At 34.7% G+C, this 19,380-nt stretch overlaps 1 protein-coding gene across 1 annotated transcript; it reads left to right on the forward strand.

The window, feature by feature from the left end:
- Positions 1-2,999: 2,999 nt before the first annotated feature.
- On the forward strand, positions 3,000-19,049 carry LOC122005639 (DEAD-box ATP-dependent RNA helicase 37-like). The gene is made up of 7 exons (XM_042560758.1): positions 3,000-3,137; positions 3,340-4,159; positions 4,276-4,359; positions 14,426-14,668; positions 15,360-15,527; positions 15,720-15,833; positions 18,091-19,049. The coding sequence occupies exons 2-7, from the start codon at positions 3,434-3,436 to the stop codon at positions 18,589-18,591; spliced, it is 1,836 nt and encodes a 611-aa protein (XP_042416692.1). The 5' UTR covers positions 3,000-3,137; positions 3,340-3,433; the 3' UTR covers positions 18,592-19,049.
- Positions 19,050-19,380: the final 331 nt, after the last annotated feature.

Genomic DNA, 19,380 nt, shown 5'->3' on the forward strand with positions numbered 1-19,380 from the left:
GAGGAAGGATAAAACCAAATCTACAATATTCGAAGATCTTAAAGAAAATATGGATAAAACATTGAAAAATTTTACAGAGTACAATCAGCGAAAGTTAGAGACTTTGGATACTGCTAATGAAAATAAGAAATCGGAAGCCTTCCAACGTGAGTATGAAATTCTTATGAAAGATATCGTAGGAATGACGGAGAAGTAGCTTCGTATACATAGCCATGCTTGTCAAATGATTAAAAAGAAATGGGGTTTGGAGTAGACTTATATTTTTATTTTGTATGTTATTTTTTAATTGCATTATCTTATGTAATGTTATTTTAGCAAATTATGTAATTTAGTTTTCATTAAATTGACTTTTAAATTATCTGTTATTGCATGACCCATGAAATTAATTATATAGCCATTATTTTCAAACGATTAGTAAAATAATGATTAGTGTTTTATATAGCTATTATATTTTTTACCCTTTAAATACATGTTTCAACCCCTCACTTTTATTATCAATTGTACTCATTTCTCTCTAATAATTTTATTACCTTCATTTTTTTTCATTCTATGTTACAATATGTCTGAAGATCCAAATTACTTCAGCAGCAATAGGATCAATGAACTCTTTGAAGAAGAGTTGATGGATGATACAAATCAGGAAATGATGTTGTTGATACTTGAACAACAACAAATGCTACTCGAGTTAGCTCAAAGTACTTTCAGCGGAAGACATAAAAGAAGGTATTTGGATCGAGATCGTGAAGCCGGATATGCTCGTATTGTTGATGATTACTTCATTGATGCACCGATATTTCATAGTGAAGTATTCCGGCGGTGATTCCGCATGCGAAGAGAGTTATTCCTTCGCATAGTCGAAGCCGTGCAAAATCATTCCGAATATTTCCAGTTGAGGGTCGATGCAACTCGAAAAAAGGTTTGTCGCAATTTCAAACATGTACAGCTGCTATCCGTCAATTGGCGTATGGAGCCCCTGCCGACCATTATGATGAGTACCTACGAGTTGCTAAAAAAACTTCCATCGAATGCTTGTTCAACTTCTGCCGATGTGTAATTGACGTATTTGGGACACGATACTTGAGAAGACCTAATGCTACTGACATTCAACGTTTGCTCGAAATGCATGAACAGAGAAACGGTTTCCCTGGTATGTTAGGTAGCCTTGATTGTATGAATTGAGAATGGAAAAATTGTCCGGTTGATTGGAAAGGTCAGTTTACTCGAGGCGATCATGGAGTCTCAACAATTGTTCTTGAAGCAGTTGTATCAACAGACTTGTGGATATGACATGTTTTTTTTGGGATCGTAGAATTGCGAAATGATATCAACGTGCTTAACAAATCACCTTTATTCAACAATGTATTACAAGAAAATGCACCAGAGGTTAATTTTACAATAAATGACACATAATATATGAAAAGATATTATCTAACAGACAAGATCTATCCGCAATGGGCTACTTTTGTCAAGAGCTTTCCCTGCCCCTGGATCCCAAGAGAAAGAAGTTCAAGGAAAGACAGGAGGCTGCAAGAAAAGATGTCGAGCGGACATTTGGGGTGCTCCAATCTCGTTGGGCAATAGTCAGAGGTCCTTGTCGATTTTGGTACAAGAGTAACTTGAAGGATATCATGCTTACGTGTATAATTTTGCATAACATGATAGTTGAGGACGAGGGGGATGCAATAGGAAATTGGTCAGATAAAGATGGTAATGATCCTCCTGCACAGATAAATCAAAGTTCGACCGAAGAATTCTGAGAGTACATAAGGAAAAATTACGAGCTACGTGATAATCTAGTGCATAATGAGCTTCGAGCCGACTTAGTTGAGCACATATGGACACACTATGGCTGCGATAAATAAAAAGTAATTTATTAATTTTGAAGCACTTAATTATCTAATGTTTTATTTCATACAATATTTTGTAATACATCATGAAACTCTTAATCTTGCACCACTTCTCTTTATTACGTGATCAATAATTTATTTATTTATTTATATCAAATTATTATTTTTACATAAATAAATAAATGTAAAAAATGTTAAATACTAATAAAATTATAAATTAAATTAAAATATTTATTATTATTTTATATAGAGTAAATGAAATTACAAATATAGATAAGTGAAAAATAAAAATAAAAATAAATACATTGATAGTGGGGTTATAAAAAGTTATTAGAGAGGTTTATGATAATGGAGAGAGGTTTTTAAAATGAGTGGGGTTTTAAACTTTTGATATGATAATGATGTGACGGAATATAAACGAGGTTTACACCCTATCCGTCACATGCTCACTCGGATGCTGTGATTTACCTCCCTCGTGATGACCTTGGGTGGGTACGACGGGGGCGCTGGGGGCGAGTGTTTCATCTTTTTGCCACAATAAATTTGATATCCTAAGCGACATCTGTGCGTGACACATACGAACGCATAGATGTCACGCATAGAAGTCGCCAAGGATAAAATTACTCTATCTATATATAAAATATAAAAGATTTTTTTTCCTAAAATCCACTAACTATGTGTGTTAATATACTATCCTTTAATAGGTATGAATATATACATGAATATCTAATAGCATAGAGAATATGAAATCTAATTCGAACTCAATCTATTATCATCCCTAGCATCCAAAGTCAGCATATGATTTTTTTTTTTTTTCAAATAGTAAAGCACTCAAGAGAAAAAAATAAAAAATTGAATTATAAGAAAAATGAGTATTTTAAAAATTGAAATTTAAATATGTATAAATTATATTTTAAATTACTCCGAGCTTGAATATTTAGATTATCAAAATAAATAAAAAAAATAAAAGAAATATTACGAGGGTAAACACGTAATTTAATATTGTCGAATTCTAAATGTACATAAATTATAATTTGAATTTAGAATTAGATTATCAAAATAATAAATAAAATAAAAGAAATGTTACGAGGGCAGAGAAGTAATTTAATGTTACGTTGATACAGTCTGTCGCGGGTTGTATGTAACGTAACCCTCCTGCCTGCGTCTCCAAAACATACGCGCGCGAATACGCCCTCAATCCGCTAATTAGGGTTTCTTTCTTCTGGTCCGTCGCTCCTATCTCGCCCCTTGTGGCCTCTTTCTCTCTGTCGCTCTCGGTTTTCTAGCGAGGTATCTCTCTCTCTCTCTCTCTCTCTCTCTCTCTCTCTCCCGATTCTTACCACCGCCTTTTCCGAGAGGAGAGCAAAAAAGTTCCTATTTTGTTGTCCGTGTTCCTCTTTTCCTCTTCGAAAGATCTGCTTTTTTGTTTCTTCCTTTGTTATCTTCGTCAATGCTCTGAAAGGTGTACGATTTTTAATATTTTTTTTGGCAGGCAAACACAATTCGTAGTTGATGATCGGTAGCTCTACTTAGATCTCTTGGTCATCTGATAGTGCAAGTTATTCGTTTGGTTTGTCTTCTCAATCATGCGCGCTTCATGGGCTGATGCAGTTGCGAACGCCGAGAGCTCGGCGGGCGCAGCAGATACTGCCCCTCGCCGAACTAACTCCTACGTTCCTCCTCATCTTCGTAACCGGCCGCAAGCTTCAGAGGCCCCTGTGGTCGGTAACGGCCCTTCTGCCGCTAGATTGCCTTCTGCTTATCCTCCGCAAGCATCTACAGGAAGCCGTTGGGGTGCTACTCCTTCCCGTGATTTAGGTAGGTCTGGTCTTGATGGTGGCCGTGGTGGCGGTGGTTGGAACACCAGAGGCGGAGGTTGGGACCGCAGGGAGTCGGAGGTGAACCCATTTTTGAATGAGGAAGAAACCAGCAAAGCTATTTTTGATGTTCAAGAGAACACTGGCATCAATTTTGATGCCTACGAGGACATTCCAGTCGAGACTAGTGGTGAGAATGTGCCCCCACCCGTTAACACATTTGCAGAGATCGATTTGGGGGAGGGATTGAATCAGAACATTAAGAGGTGCAAGTATGTGAAGCCAACCCCAGTCCAGCGTCATGCAATCCCAATATCTGTCGCTGGTAGGGACCTGATGGCCTGTGCTCAGACTGGGTCTGGGAAGACAGCTGCTTTCTGCTTCCCAATCATCTGTGGGATCATGAGAGGGCCACCTTCACAAAGGCAAAGAGGCTCGAGGACAGTGTTTCCTGTTGCTTTGATTTTATCACCTACTCGAGAGCTCTCTATCCAAGTATGTTCACTTGAGACTAAAATCATATTTTTCTTGGCAGTTTTTTCTTCTGATATTTCTTCCCCTAATTGATTAACTTCATATTTTCTTTAGTAATTGATGATTGTTTCTCCTAGATACATGAGGAAGCAAGAAAGTTTTCTTATCAAACAGGCGTGAGGGCTGTTGTTGCCTATGGTGGTGCTCCAATTAATCAACAGGTTCTGATTCTGTTTCCTGACTTTATTCATGTCTTTAAAATGCAAAATTTTATTGGCACAAACTTGATAATGCTGATTTAAATGCACCATTGATGATACCCATGGCTTATCAATTTATTGTTCAATAGATTTTGTGAAAGGCAAACTACCTTGTTATTTGAAGGGAACAATTATGTGATTTAGATTATTCATGCAGTGATAGAACTAGTTAGCACATTAAGGTCCTTTCAATTTTATAATTGGCTAGGTAAAATAGGTTCCATCTCTATGAACTTTGTTGGATGCTTTTGATCAATCAGTGTTCTTGTTATATAGGTTTTATCATTAGACAGAAATTGTATGGTTATACTTAATTTCATGCCTAGCTGTTTTTTTTTCCTTTAGCAGTAAATAAATCCCTATTTTTTGTGTTTTATCGATAGATGTTGCAATTGTTAAAAGTTCTATTAGTTACAATTATAGGTGCCATAGGTATAGTCCCACGGGATATATAGTTGTTAGGTATTACGCCAAAGTTCTATGCATATCGTAAGTTTTCTTGGAATAGGAATAACAATACAATATTTTCTCTTTCAACCGATACCAGTGCAGTATCTTTCCTAGACTTAGAGTTTTTATCTTAGGTTCCCTTAGGGAAGGCCCGAATGTCATGTGAAAGTGAGCCCTTCTTGCTCTTTACCATCAAGTCTGATTTTCCTCCATCCCCATGACTTTTTCTCTCCCTACTGGGTTTCTTTTCTTTTCTTAGTTTTTCTTTCTCTCCCTGCACCCACCACTAGCCTATCCCTGCATTGAATTGATTATCTGTCACTTATCATTGCATTGCCCTCCAAAGAAATCCTATGTTTAATAGAAACATCTATTTCCTCACTATCGAAATGCAAACCATGCTTCTCATTCATGAAATCTTATTTTCTCCAACATGACCAAAGACAATAGGACCATATTTTCTTTCGCAACCTAATCTAAAGATCAGTGTTGTAAATGACAGTAGGTGGTGGTGGGGCGGTCAATGATCACCTACTGTTTCGACCGTCTAGGTGGTTGAATTTTTTACTATTTTTTATACATAATATTATAAATAATTATTATTTTTTATAATATTTACTTTTAATAAAATATATTAATTAAAAATTTAATCTAAATATTTTAAAATAAAAATATTATATATATATATATAATTAATGGGATAATTTTATTAGGTTTTAATTAAGTCTATTTAAAGCATCCTAATCATAGTTAGAAGTTGATTAAAATTATTAACTTAAAGTTATTTAATTAAATCCTAACTTGTAACTTATCCTTGTACTCTTTTTCGGTCGGGCGACGAGTTCAACGCTTATGGATAGTCGCCGCACTTGAACGACACATTCGAGCTCGCGCGACAAGTCCGGACTCGTCATCCGGCCAGGAGACACGTTCAGATGCGTCGCGGTGGAGAAAAATTGGCAGATGCGGTAGTGGTTCCAAGTGATGGTAGTAGGTGAGTTTCTGCCTAAAGTACCGCCTCAGGCAAATACAGTGCTGTTGATGTTTGCCTCCCACCTAAGCGGTTGTCTCAGTCGCCATTTAGAGCACTGCTAAAGATTGTATTCTTTCAGACATACAGATCAACTCGTATGCCTTGTGAACATTGATGCCAATGGAAGTATCACACTAATTCTCCCCTTATGGCCTTTTCGTACTGTTAGGTTTGTGTTGGCGATTTGGCTCTCATGGCCATCTATCCTCACTGCAACAATACTAAAAAATAGAAAATGATGAAGTTTTTTGAAGCCTGACAAGATAATCACAATCTTGTATGGTCCTTCGCCAAAGGGAAGAGGGAGATTGGTCTTGCTTTCATCCCTATTTTCTTTTCTCAAATTGAGGTACCGCTAACATCTTTCATTCATTTAGTGTGCATTGTTTTAAATAAGAGTATCTCCTTTATCTCTGTTCTCTTAAGACTTATGCCAAGTTTTACTCGGCCTCTCATCAACTTCTCCCTACCTCAAAGTTGATTGACAACTTCGTCTCCTCTTGACATTTCTCTCTCATCAAGTGTACATATTATAACTCTGATCTCACTGTTATCCTCAGCACCTTTGTTGACCTGCTTGTTGATTACAGGATTAGTCCTTGCCCTCTTCAAATATAGATTTCAAAACCTTACTTCTCTCTGACATCTGAGAACCTGGAGTAACATCAAATTTTACTCAGTATCTCTCTCCTGCCATTAACTCCTCATCTCTAAGAAGATCTTGGAGCTCTAGTCTATCTATTTTACTCTGAAACCTTTTACAAGGTGTCATTTCATGTTAAAAAAATTTCAGAATCTTGCTGTGTCTTCATCTTGAAAGAGAGTCAAGAAGTGATATGTCAATTATCAAGTTTTGTAGATCATCTACTTTATACTATAAAATTTTTCTTGGTGATCATCACTAGTTCCAGAGCATTGGATTGTCGAAGTCACTCAGCTTGCTGCTTCATTATCGTGCCATCTTCCTCCTCATCAAGCATCTTAATCATTTTTGTTAATGCACTCTTTCTATTTTATGTAACAAGCCAGAGTGTTCTGTATCTTGAGTTGTGAAAGGTATATTAGGAATAATCGTAGTCGTTAATAGGTTCAATTACTCAGTTATTGGATATTTAATTTATTATACCAAGTTTGATAGTTTTGTTGGATTAGTAATACGAGCTTTCTTATTGGAGTAACATAATAATTTGCTTTTGAGGTAAAATATTCTAAACCTTGATTCATGTAATCTTCCATAATAGATCCAAGTTTCCAAATTGATTAGTATAGTAACTTGTTTTGGTGAGTACCAAAGTTTAAAGTAATTATCTACAGAACATTATAGCCATCATCGTTTAGATTGGTCATACTAATTTCAATTGTATTCTAGTATCTTAAATGATAAAAGGTCTTTTCTCAATTATTGAGTAGCATTTAAATATGTTAATTGCTGGCTAGGGTTCAGGTTTTAAAGTGAAGCGTAATTAGAAATTAGGAATTAGTCAACAAAGATTTATAGTGAACAAGCAACTAAAGCTTGTTAGTATCTCATTCTGTTGATTTGAGGCTGATGCAAGTTTGCTGGTAGTGATTCATTTATTTATTCTCTTTGAAATTATACCATATCTTTTCTTTTTGATAGAGGGTCAATTTTATTTGTGACTTATTATGGATACTATTAGGTTTATTAGGTTATGAAGTATTATTAAAGTCATAATTATATATTGGATAGGTTTTGTCCTGCATTGGAAAGTTATATGGATTGTGTTTGAGTCCTATTCATATGATGTAATGCTTCCAGTTTAGAGATACAATGAAAACAACATATTTCATCTCTCCAAACTCGTGAAACTCTTTGTTGGGGTCATGGTTTTCTTTACCAATTCCCCCTTGTAAACTATTTTCTTCATCATTGTTAAAACGAGGCTCTTGTTGATATGTTGCTCGAGTATTGAGGACCCCACGCCCCTACCTAAGTTCCTTGGCATTTAGATTAGATTGGCCTTTGTTAAGCATATAAGAAAATGAGAACTTGCGTTCTTTAGTCCCACATGAGTAAGTGAGATGCTCTTGGCCTCTCCTTAAGGATCCAAGGACTTCCCTTAGGTGCCTTGGTATTTTAGGGTAGATTGGCCTCCCTTTTGCTCTTACAGAAACCATACAATGGTAAAACTAGTGGAAATAATCTTGAATAAACTAAGCATCAATGATGACAAAAAGTTTTGACAAGTATGATAGTGTCACTCCTTTATCTTGTTTTTTTTCCTTTTGTTGAAGGATTAATTGAAAAGGGGCAAGAGTTTTGCGTTAGGTTGCCGTCCAACATGGACTTTCATGCAAATATTCAATGAATAGATTCATTAAATTATTATGTTAATGCTAGATTATTCCCCGAAAGGAACGCATACCAGGGTTTGATTATATTGTTTCAGCAAAGACCGCTACATCTCCATTAGAACTCGGGTGTAATGTTAAATATGCAAGAGTTTGTATTGTAGGGTCCAACTCTAATATATCGGGAAAGATCGTGATATCTCCATGAGAACTTGGGTGTAGTATTAAATATGCATTTCACACCATAGGTTGGTTAAGAATAAATATTATCAGAAAACTAATTGTCTAAGATTTGTAATATGGAATCTAGGAACGCTTATTGGCATGAAGGTAATAGATATGCTAATTATGAGAAGAATATGTGTGTATAATAGACAAAATGGGTAGGAGAGAAGACATACATGATAGAGAATTCGGATTTTAAGTTATGGTACACATGAGGGAATAAAATAAGAAATGAAGTAGTATTGTTGTAGATAGTTCGCTAAAAGATGAAGTAGTAGGAGTAGCTAGAAAGGGGATAATAATATAGCTCTCAAGCTTGTGGTGGCGAAAGAAACTATTAAGGTAATTAGTATGTATGCATTTTAAGTAGGATTAGATGAAAACATCAAATCTAGGTTTTGGGACGATGCGAAGTATTACAAAACATTCCGCCAAACAAAATAATTTTAATAGGAGATTTAAATGGACATGTCAGAATGAAAAATGAGGAGTATAATAGGGCGCAGGGGTCATAGGTTTGGAATAAAAAATAAAGAAGGGAAAATTATATTGGATTTTGCGGTAGTATATAACTTTATGTTAGCAAATACATTTTCTAAGAAAAGACAAGAACACTTGTCATTTTCAAAAGTGGAAATAATAAGTCGCAAATTGATTTATGGTTAGGAATAAGGATAGAAAGATTTGTATTGTAAGGTCAAATCGGAGAAAACTTAACTACTCAGGATTGGTTAATAGTCTTGGATATGCGCCTCAAACATAGTACCAATAGAAGATAAATGTTTACAACTCCTAAAATTAATGGTGGAAGTTAAAGGATGGAAAACAAAACATATTTAAGGAGAGGGTATGAGAACAAGTATTAAGTTAAATACACGGCGACTCCAATACGATATGGAATAAGATAATATTAAAATTGAAAATAGCAGTTAAGAGCATAGATTAAAATATCGAGCTGTTTCGCCTTACGGACAAAACTTCTTGTTCCGCCCACCTTTGTGTGTATGTGTGTGTGTGTTTACAAGGATTTATTACCCTACTTACCTCGTGGTGCTGACATTGTGTGCACTATATATTTTTTTAATTTTTTAGTGCTTAGGGTTTATAATTTAAAGTTTAGACTATCGTATTTAAACTAAAGAATTAAAAAAAAATTATATATGGTCCTCACCTTGTGAGCACCATAAGGTAAGTAGGGTTACAACCCCCCTCTCTCTATATAAGGATTTGTTACCCTACTTACCTTATGATGCTCACCTTATGTGCACCATGTAGATATTTTTTTAGGATTTAGAATTTAAGGTTCAGGTTATAGTATTTAAGCTAAAGCAATTTAAAAGAAAAATACAACTCACTTTATGAGCACCATAAGGTAAGTAGGATAACTTCCCTCTCTCTCTATATATAATGAGATAATTTTATTAGACTTTAATTTAACCTATTTATATTATCTCAATTATAGCTAGGAGTTGATTAAAATTATTAACATAAGTTATTTGTTAAAACTTAAGTTAAAAATCGCCCCTCCTACCTCTGTTCTGCAATGACTGTGGCCACGTGCAGCTCGCGCGATGCATCCGGACGCATCATGCGAGTCCGACAATGAGTCTGGACGCGTCACGTAAGTCCGATGACGCGTTTGGACAAGTCACCCAACCCGAAGACGAGTCTAAATGCGTCACGCGGGTCGTACATACTCGCGGTTGTCGCAGAATAGAGGTAGGAGGGGGTGATTTTTAACTTAGGCTTTAATAAATAATTTAGGTTAATAATTTTAATTAATTCCTAGATATGATTGAGATAATTTAGATAAGTTTAATTAAAGTCTAATAAAATTATCCCATTAATTTAATCTATATAAATTATTATTTATATTATTCATTTAAAAATATTTAGATTATGTTTTTTATTTTTAGTTGATATATTTTATACTTAAAAAATACAAAAAATATATCAACACGACATGATTTGGTATCGAAATTGTATCATTTCGGTCTGGACCGAAATCGCATTGTTTTTGGTCTGGGAGCGAAATTGCATCGTTTTGGTTCGGGACCAAAATCGTATTGTTTCGGTCCAGGACCGAAATCGTATTGTTTTGGGCCTGGACTGAAATCATATTGTTTCGATTTTGGATTGAAATCGTATTGTTTCGGTCCCGAACCAAAATCGTATTGTTTCGGTCCCGAACCAAAATCGTATTGTTTCGGTCCCGAACCAAAATCGTATTGTTTCGGTCCGGTACTGAAATTGTATCATTTCGGACTAGGATCGAAACCTCGACGGCTCGAGATTTTAAACAATGACCAAGAGTGTACTCGGTGAGTCAATGACTTGTCAGTCGTGCCCCACCAAGTAAAGAATCTTGGTGGTGGAATGAGAAAGTAAAAGAAAAACAAACATCTTATAAAATATTATACACTTGTCAGAACGAGGAAAATTTTAAAAAATATATAGTAGCCAAGAAAAAAGTCAAGAAAGTAGTTAATGAAGTAAAAAAATAAAACCTATTATTGCTTATATTGAAAATTGAATACAAAAGAAGAAAAAAAATATATGTATTAAAGATGAATGCAGTAAGGTACTATTGAATGATGAGTAAATAAAAGGGCGATGGAAGATGTATTTTTATTAACTTTTTAGTGAAGGTTTAGTTGAATAACTTAAACTTGTTAATTTAAGTAGGTCAAATGAACATAGAAATTTAAAATTTTATTATATAATTCAAACTTTAGAAGTAGAACGAACTTTAAATGAGATGCAAAATGAAAAAGTGGTTGGACCTGATGATATTCCGATTGAGGTATGAAAGTACTTAGAAAAATAAGGTATCGAATGATTTATAAAGTTATTCAATTTGATATTGAAAATAAAAACAAAATGTTTGAGTAATAGAGGGTTAGTATTCTAGTTCCGTTATATAAGAATAAAGGAGATGTATAAAATTGTGCAAACTATATGAGTATTAAACTAATGAGTATATCTTGAAATTTTGGGAAAGAGTAATAAAAAAAGACTAAGGAAATCAATTTAAATTTATGCTTGGAAGGTCGACAATAGAAGTTATACATCTTTTCAGATAATTATTTGAAAAATATCAGGAACAGAAGCAAGACTTACACATGGTATTCGTTGATATAGAAAAAGCTTATGATAAAATTCCATGGAAAATTATATAAAGACCTTTAGAAAAGAGAGGTGTTAACATAACATATATTAAATTAATTAAGGATATGTATGATGATGCAATGATAAGAGCTGAGGCGGTGCTTAGGCGGTAACCCACCTTTTTCTGCCACCGCTGTGCCTGGAGTCGCCGCTGCTGTCGTTTTGCCACCTTGACACGTCCGGATGCATGACTTGGGTCCGACGATGAGTTTGGGTGCGTCATGCGAGTCTGGACGCGTTGTCCAGGCTCTACGACCCATCCGGACGGATTGTGCAAGCCCAGACGCGTTGCCTGAGCTCGGCGACAGGCCTGGAGGCATCGCCTGAACTCGACAATAGGCCTCGACATGTTGCTTAGGCCCAGTGACACGTCCGAACTCGTCGCGCGGTCTCGGTGTGTCAAACTCGTCGTCCGAATGAAACAGAGTACGCGGGTAAGTTGTAAGTTAAGGTTTAATTAATTTAATAATTTTAATCAACTCCTAATTATGATTGAGATAATTTAAATAAACTTAATTAAAATCCAATAAAATTATTATATATATATATATATATATTAAATATTTATTTTTTAATTAATATATTTGATTAAAAGTAAATATTATAGAGAATAATGATTATTTATAATATTATGTATAAAAAAAAGTAAAAAATATTCAACTGCCTAGGCGGTTGGCGATCACTGACCGCCCCGTCACCGCCATTTACAGGGTGTTTGTTATTTGCAAATGATATTGTTTTGGTAGATGAGACATGTGAAGGAGTAAATGTTAAACGCGGGAAATACTAGAAGTGAAAGGTTTTAGGCTTAGTAAAGTAACTACAGGATATATGAAATTTAAATTTAGTAATATTAGAAGTAATACTATAATACTATAATTGTTAAGATAAGAGATGACGAATTGCCCATAATTGAGAGCTTTATGTATTTATGGTCATTTTTGCAAAAGGATAAAAGATTGAGAGAGATGTTTTATATAAAATACAAGTAGGATGATTAAAATGGAGGAGAACATTACATATTCTTTGTGATTGTAAAGTATCTTTAAGACTAAAAAGAAAGTTTTACAAAACAGTGGTTAGACATGCATGAAATGAAATGTTGAGCTATGATTCAAGTATATGCGCAGAAGATGAAAGTTGTAGAGATGAAAATATTAAGGTGGATATGCGCATATACAAAGATGGACAAAATAAGAAATGGAAATATTAGAGAGAGTCGGGATTGCATCTATTAAGGGAAAACTCTGGGAGATAAGTTTAAGATGATACAAATATGTATGCAGACGATCAATAGATGCTCTAGTTAGACAATATGAAACTATGATAAATGTGCACACCAAACGAGGAAGACCAAAGAATTAGTTAACAACAATAAAACAAGATAAAATTTATTTAAATATAAATGATAATATAGTAGGGGATAAAGTTCAATGTCATAAAAAGATCCATTTAGCCGATCTCACTTAGTGAGATGAGACTTGGTTGTTGTTGAAGGACCGGTTGCATCTGAGCAGTGATAGATGAATTGGTTATATTTGATATTCTATGCTGACATAAAATGCCTGCAAGGAAACTTAACTACCTATCTTGATGCAATGAACTAAATGAAAACAGCATGTGGCAATTTTGCAATAGATGTAGGGCTCAAATTGAACCAGGAAAAGATGAAAACTGATTGTATGCATCCTGAAATTGAATGATAATTACCAGTGGCCTAGTGGAGGAAGTCAAAGAGCAGTGAAATGGGTCCTGGGAAGAAGTATCCCCATGCATTATTGACAATTTCGACTAGAAGAGCCTGTCAAATTAGATACATTTATTTAAAAAACAATCTATTAAATTAATCATTTTTAAAATTATGTTTGAGCAATCAATTTTATAAATTTAAATCTTCTCTCATTCTTTCACAAACTAATGAAATCTAAATAGGATATGCAAAACAAAACACTTGAAAATTAAATTGTTTCAGGATGTTCCTTCTAGATGTGCATCTGTGAATTTCTGTGTAAATTTTGTGATACATAGCAACTCAAATAACTTCTTGAGTTCAACCATATATCTTATATAGCTAACAATAGCCTATTGTTTTAGCTTAGCTGTATTTTAAGTGAAACCCATGTACCACTTCTGTTTTTGACCCTGGTTTATCCATGTAAGCTTCCTGGTTACTACCTTTAGTTGAAAAAGGAAATACTGTATCCTTTATTGATTAAATGTTCTTTGCCTTCATTATTAATTTTAAAATGTCTGTATTTTATGTTAATAAGAAAAATCAAGTTTCCTTTTTTATATTATCATTTCATTTTCTGGACCTTCAGAAAATTTGTTTGAACAATTTTATGCATGCACTGGCTTATCCCTGCAAGTTGTAACTACCATGGAGATGATTGTTTTCATCAGTCATTACCCAGTTCATGTTACATACTTTTTTGGCCTAATGATGGGTATACATCCTTGCATGCTTATACAATGAGATATTCTATTTCTTGGAATTTAGAATGGTTATTCATTCCCTACCATAACTCTTGTATTACTGAACAAGGGAAAAAATTGAATCTATTATTATTCTTGTCTTTTCTACTTTCCCCCCTTGGTTACTGTCATTGATATTGTTGGAACTTGGCTCTTCTGTGCAAGGTTGCTGTTTGCTCGAACATCAAAGTACTATCAGATGAAGAATTTTTATTTGCTCATTACTCTTGCAATCCTCAATGCATTTATGCTTGTTTTGAACAAAATTTGCCAAACTAGAGTAGTGATTGGACATTATATTTTATGCTGAAATTTCATCTTTTCTTTAATGGAATACTAGCTTACAGAATATTCTTTTACCAGTTGCGGGACTTAGAGAGAGGGGTTGACATTCTTGTGGCAACTCCTGGTCGTCTTGTAGATTTGCTTGAGAGGGCTAAAGTGTCATTACAAAATATTAGATATTTAGCACTGGATGAAGCTGATAGAATGCTTGATATGGGTTTTGAGCCACAAATTAGGAGAATTGTGGAGCAAATGGATATGCCTCCACCAGGTCAAAGGCAGACAATGCTGTTTAGCGCTACATTTCCAAAGGCGATACAGGTTGGTTCTACATCTTAAACAGTGTATTATTTAGTGATATTTCCTTTCTTTCAAAATTACTTTATGTAGCTCTTCTCTTAATTGTTTTTAGTCAAATGACATGCTAAAAGTCTTCTTCCCCTTTGAAGTTGTGCAAAATAAAACAAAACATAAAGTTGCATGCAATTTCTAACTGATACTTCTTTTGCAATATGCATGCCTTTTATTTTGCTGCGTAATTGGTGTTTTAATTATTGTTCTATTTGGTTTAATATTTCTTGATTAGATGGCTCATATGCATTACAATACAATTTTTATAAATTAGAGCAGTCATTGTCCTAATTATGATTGGACAAGGTAGTGTTTAGTTGTCTGATACCATGGTCAATTAAGAGCTGAACTTGATAGATTTGAACAAATTTTGTTCTTACTAATCAGTATCTCAATGATCCTGGGACATTTGCTTATGATTTTTAAGTCATGTTTGTGTGTTTTTAGTTGTTGCAGTCTTGATTTGAATTTCAAGGTGAACAATGTGGGTTCAAATATGTAACACTGATATGCTTCATGCATATCATCTTTGTTTACTAATCATGATTTCTTATTGGCTGTTCCATGCAATTTCTTTTTTCAATTTGATAGCAGATTTTCTTTGCATAACCACTTTTTGTATTGTGTATACAAATGACATGTTAATTATTCTTTTATGCAGAGATTGGCCTCTGATTTTCTTTACAATTACATCTTTCTCGCTGTTGGAAGGGTTGGCTCTAGTACTGATTTAATTGTTCAGAGAGTTGAATTTGTTCCAGATTCTGACAAAAGAAGTTACCTTATGGACCTTGTCCATGCCGAAAAAACTAATGAGACCCATGGGAAGGTACACCCCTGTTTATTTATTTTTGAGTCTTCTGCCCTCCTTTATGCATATTGCTTTCTAAACTTAACTAAGAGATATAACTAATGAAATTTTCACTCTTGTCATGTGAATGAATTTTTTGTAGGACATAAACAGGAATTCTTTTCATTATGAGAATAACTGATAACTGATAGAATTGCTTCCTGCCTGCAGCAAGCATTGACTTTAGTCTTTGTGGAAACAAAGAAAGGAGCTGATTCACTGGAACATTGGTTGTGTATGAATGGGTTTCCAGCAACCACCATTCATGGGGATAGAACGCAGCAGGTGATTTACCTATATTTTTTGTTTTAGCCTTTTTTTACTTGGATCAGTTCTCCTCTAATATGGTTATTCTAACCAATAAAAAGTGTTCTAGCCTAGTGTACTTATGAAAAGAATCATTCTAATATGTAGATGAAAGTTGAGATCAGTTTTGGTTTTAGGTGTTTTCATTAAGGATACATATTTGTGCCCAAAGCTGTCATTTATCGAATATTTTGTAGTAGTTGTTTCTTGTGTGTATTACAGTATAAAGGCGCTACTGGTAGAGGTCAGACATATTTATCGTGTAGTTAAGATTCCTTAATATGGTTGAAAGAGTCTATCCATAGTATGTACTATTGAATTCAAACTACTATGCCAGCATTGAACATCTCCAAAATCCAAAAAGAAGTAAAAGAAAAAGTGCCTACTAAACATGGTAATGTGCTCTTTTGTCAGTAGGTACATGCAGGCACCTCCATCTTATGTTAATCAAAGCCATACCGATGTTTGACATGTCTTGAACTAACTATTTTGAAACTAGTCTAAGCCTATTTTGATTGCATGTTTGGTGAGTTTGGTCAGATGTGAATTGTTGGTGGCTTTTATATTTCCGCTTAAAAAAATTTTCATGTTCTTTTTGTTAGGAAGATTGGATAAATATCATAATTCAACTGTTAGATATAGTGGAAAGTATCGGTGTTAGTTTATTTGAGTTGCTGCAGGATTGAAATTCTTCAGGTGGTTTGTTCTGAAGTTACTAAAATTAAATTGTTTCCTATATGATGGTAGTGGTGTTAAATTATGCCCTGACGAATTGATTGAGGTAACTAGGGTGGTGGATGGAGATTGACAGCTGCCTATTGAATTATGGTTGATGCTTACCTGTAATATTTAATAAACTAACATTACTAATTTAGCTCTAACAAAAAAGGAGATGGAACCAGTTAGTTAGTTGTCATGAACTATTTTTTCTTACTAATCTAAACTAGGGACTGGTTCTAGCATTCAATTGGGCACTATTATGTTTTACACAGTTCAGTTCATACATGATATTAAGTTTGATTGATGTTGAGATATCAAATCACTCCGGCAGTAGTGTGATCTTTCAGTTTCATATTGTTTCTTCCTTAGCACTAGAATGATTATTCTACCTCTTCATCTCGCAACTGCATTTATGACAATGGATCAGCATCCTTTACTGATTAAAATCAATCATTCCTTTTTGTATATAATTTAATTTCATTGATTTAGTTTTGCCACCTACAGCAAGCAGATGGAATTACGAATATATATGCAGGCCCATGTGTTGTTTAAGGATTTGAGTTTGCTTGGTTAAATGTTTCTTATATGTGAATGTGTAGAGAAATATGGCAGCTACTAATAGTTGGTTTAATGCTATGATGTTACTTGATGTTTTTAAGCTTATCCACTTTAGTGTGTAAGCTTGTATGAACCTCTGACGTGATATAAATCCACCACCCCAGGGGCAACTTGTATGAACCTCTAGCTATATAGGGATGTTGCTTTCTTTTCTATTGAATTGTGGTTCACTTTCTTGCTTTGGATGGGTTGGGCATCGAGTGATTCGTGTCATTTTATTCCTTGCGGTTTGCTTTGTTTGCATGACATGTTTTATAGCTCAAGCAATCTCAGATGCCTTTTCAATCAAAATTACAACCCATCTATAATGGAAAATACAAGCAATGGTCATTACACGAACAACACAAACACGTCCCCACATTTATATGTGTTAAATTTATAGAGAAAATTGATTGAAATTTAATTGTATCTGTTTAATTATTCATTGCTTTATGCATAATTGCATTCACATATAAAGGGAATAACTTTTTTTGACCTTGAAAAGACCATTTAATCAATTCTAACATGGCTGGACTCAAGATTTTGCATAGTTACCAGCCACAATTGCTTATGATAATGTCTGGCAATTTATAAGTTTGAGTGCTAAATTTTTTCATTTTACCCTTGAGATCTGTGTCCTACTGCATTCCTTATTCTATTTTTACATCAACCCTTCAGTTATTATTGCTTTTTAAAAAATTATTCCAATGTAAATTGAGAGACATTGGAATAATGCCTGATAATGTCTGATCAATGGATCAGACAGTTCCCAACAACAAACAAAGCATGGTGCATCTCTGAGGATGTTACTTTTATTTATTTTGTCTTTCGCTTCCTCGTCTTACGCACTTTCTTTTTTTATAGGATTTATGTATCCTGTTCCTTCAACTTCTAACATCTTATTCATGTGCTCTCATAGGAAAGGGAGCAAGCCTTGAGATCCTTCAAGAGTGGTGCGACTCCTATCTTAGTCGCAACAGATGTCGCTGCTCGTGGGCTTGATATCCCCCACGTGGCACATGTTATCAATTTTGACCTCCCTAATGATATTGATGACTATGTGCACCGCATTGGAAGAACTGGGAGAGCAGGAAAGACTGGTTTGGCCACTGCTTTTTTCAACGAGAGCAACATTTCCCTGGCCAAGTCATTGTCAGAGCTTATGCAGGAAGCTAAACAGGAGGTGCCAGAATGGCTTGCTCGATATGCGTTAGCTCGTCCCTATGGCAGCGGTGGCGGTAGAAGCCGCCGAGGTGGTGGACCTCGATTTGGTGGCCGTGACTTCCGCAGAGATTCCAATTATAATAGGGGTGGGGGAGGCAGTGATCATGGTGGGTATGGAGGTGGTGGTGCCTATGGCTCATCTTCTGGACAAGGAGGTGGGCATAGCGGAGCAGGTTTTGCTAGTGCTTGGGATTAGCAACTCCTCCATTCAACTGAACAAATTGGACTTGAAACTTTCTCAGGAATAGAATTTTGCTGGCTCGCTTAGACAAAATTAATAGTAATAGTCTGTTTTCATCCCTCTTTCTCATTTTGTAACCACTTTAGTTCTCTGAGGTTTGAATATTCACTCAAATATTTCTCGATGGATTGGCGGTGTCCACAAACTCTTGGGTCTCTTGTCGGGTATACTTACTTTAGGTTTCATCTTCACCTGTTTGTATTCTGTCATGCTGTTTTTGCCTGTTATGTTTATTCTACTTCCGGTGTAAATGTGTAAAAATGTTCAGTTAGGTTTCGAGGGAATCAGGGAACAGCGGAGGATTTCCAAATCAGCCAAGTGAAACCTTTCATGTCATTTTTCACATATACACTTGCTTCTTTGTTAGCTTTGAGCAACAAATATACTTATGAATGAGATGATTTATCGATATATATCGGAATGCTCGATTGCCATTGATTGCATTGATGGTTTCGTTGATATATTCAGTCAGATAAATGTTAGTTTTGAAGGACTGTGCATTGATGGTTAAGGAACTCTAGTGAACACTTACTAGGAGCATCATCAATGCAATTGTGGTTTGCTATTTGACATTTTAACTATTAAAACATTGATAAAATATTGTTTTGATCATTTTTTTTTATATTTTTTTAATGGTTAAAACGATAATAGTGCGCTCATAACACTTGTTTTGTTTTATTTTATTTATTTATTTATTTTGACTGATAAAATATTATTAAATATTATTAGAGTGTTCTAAAGCTT

Source organism: Zingiber officinale, chromosome 7B (genome assembly GCF_018446385.1).
Source record: "Zingiber officinale cultivar Zhangliang chromosome 7B, Zo_v1.1, whole genome shotgun sequence".
Lineage (NCBI taxonomy): Eukaryota > Viridiplantae > Streptophyta > Magnoliopsida > Zingiberales > Zingiberaceae > Zingiber > Zingiber officinale.

Coding starts and splice junctions, on each gene's coding strand:
- LOC122005639 (XM_042560758.1), top strand. CDS start 3,434: ATGCGCGCTTCATGGGCTGATGCAGTTGCGAACGCCGAGAGCTCGGCG. Junction 4,360..14,425: donor GTGCTCCAATTAATCAACAG/GTTCTGATTCTG, acceptor TTCTTTTACCAG/TTGCGGGACTTAGAGAGAGG. Junction 15,834..18,090: donor ATGGGGATAGAACGCAGCAG/GTGATTTACCTA, acceptor GTGCTCTCATAG/GAAAGGGAGCAAGCCTTGAG.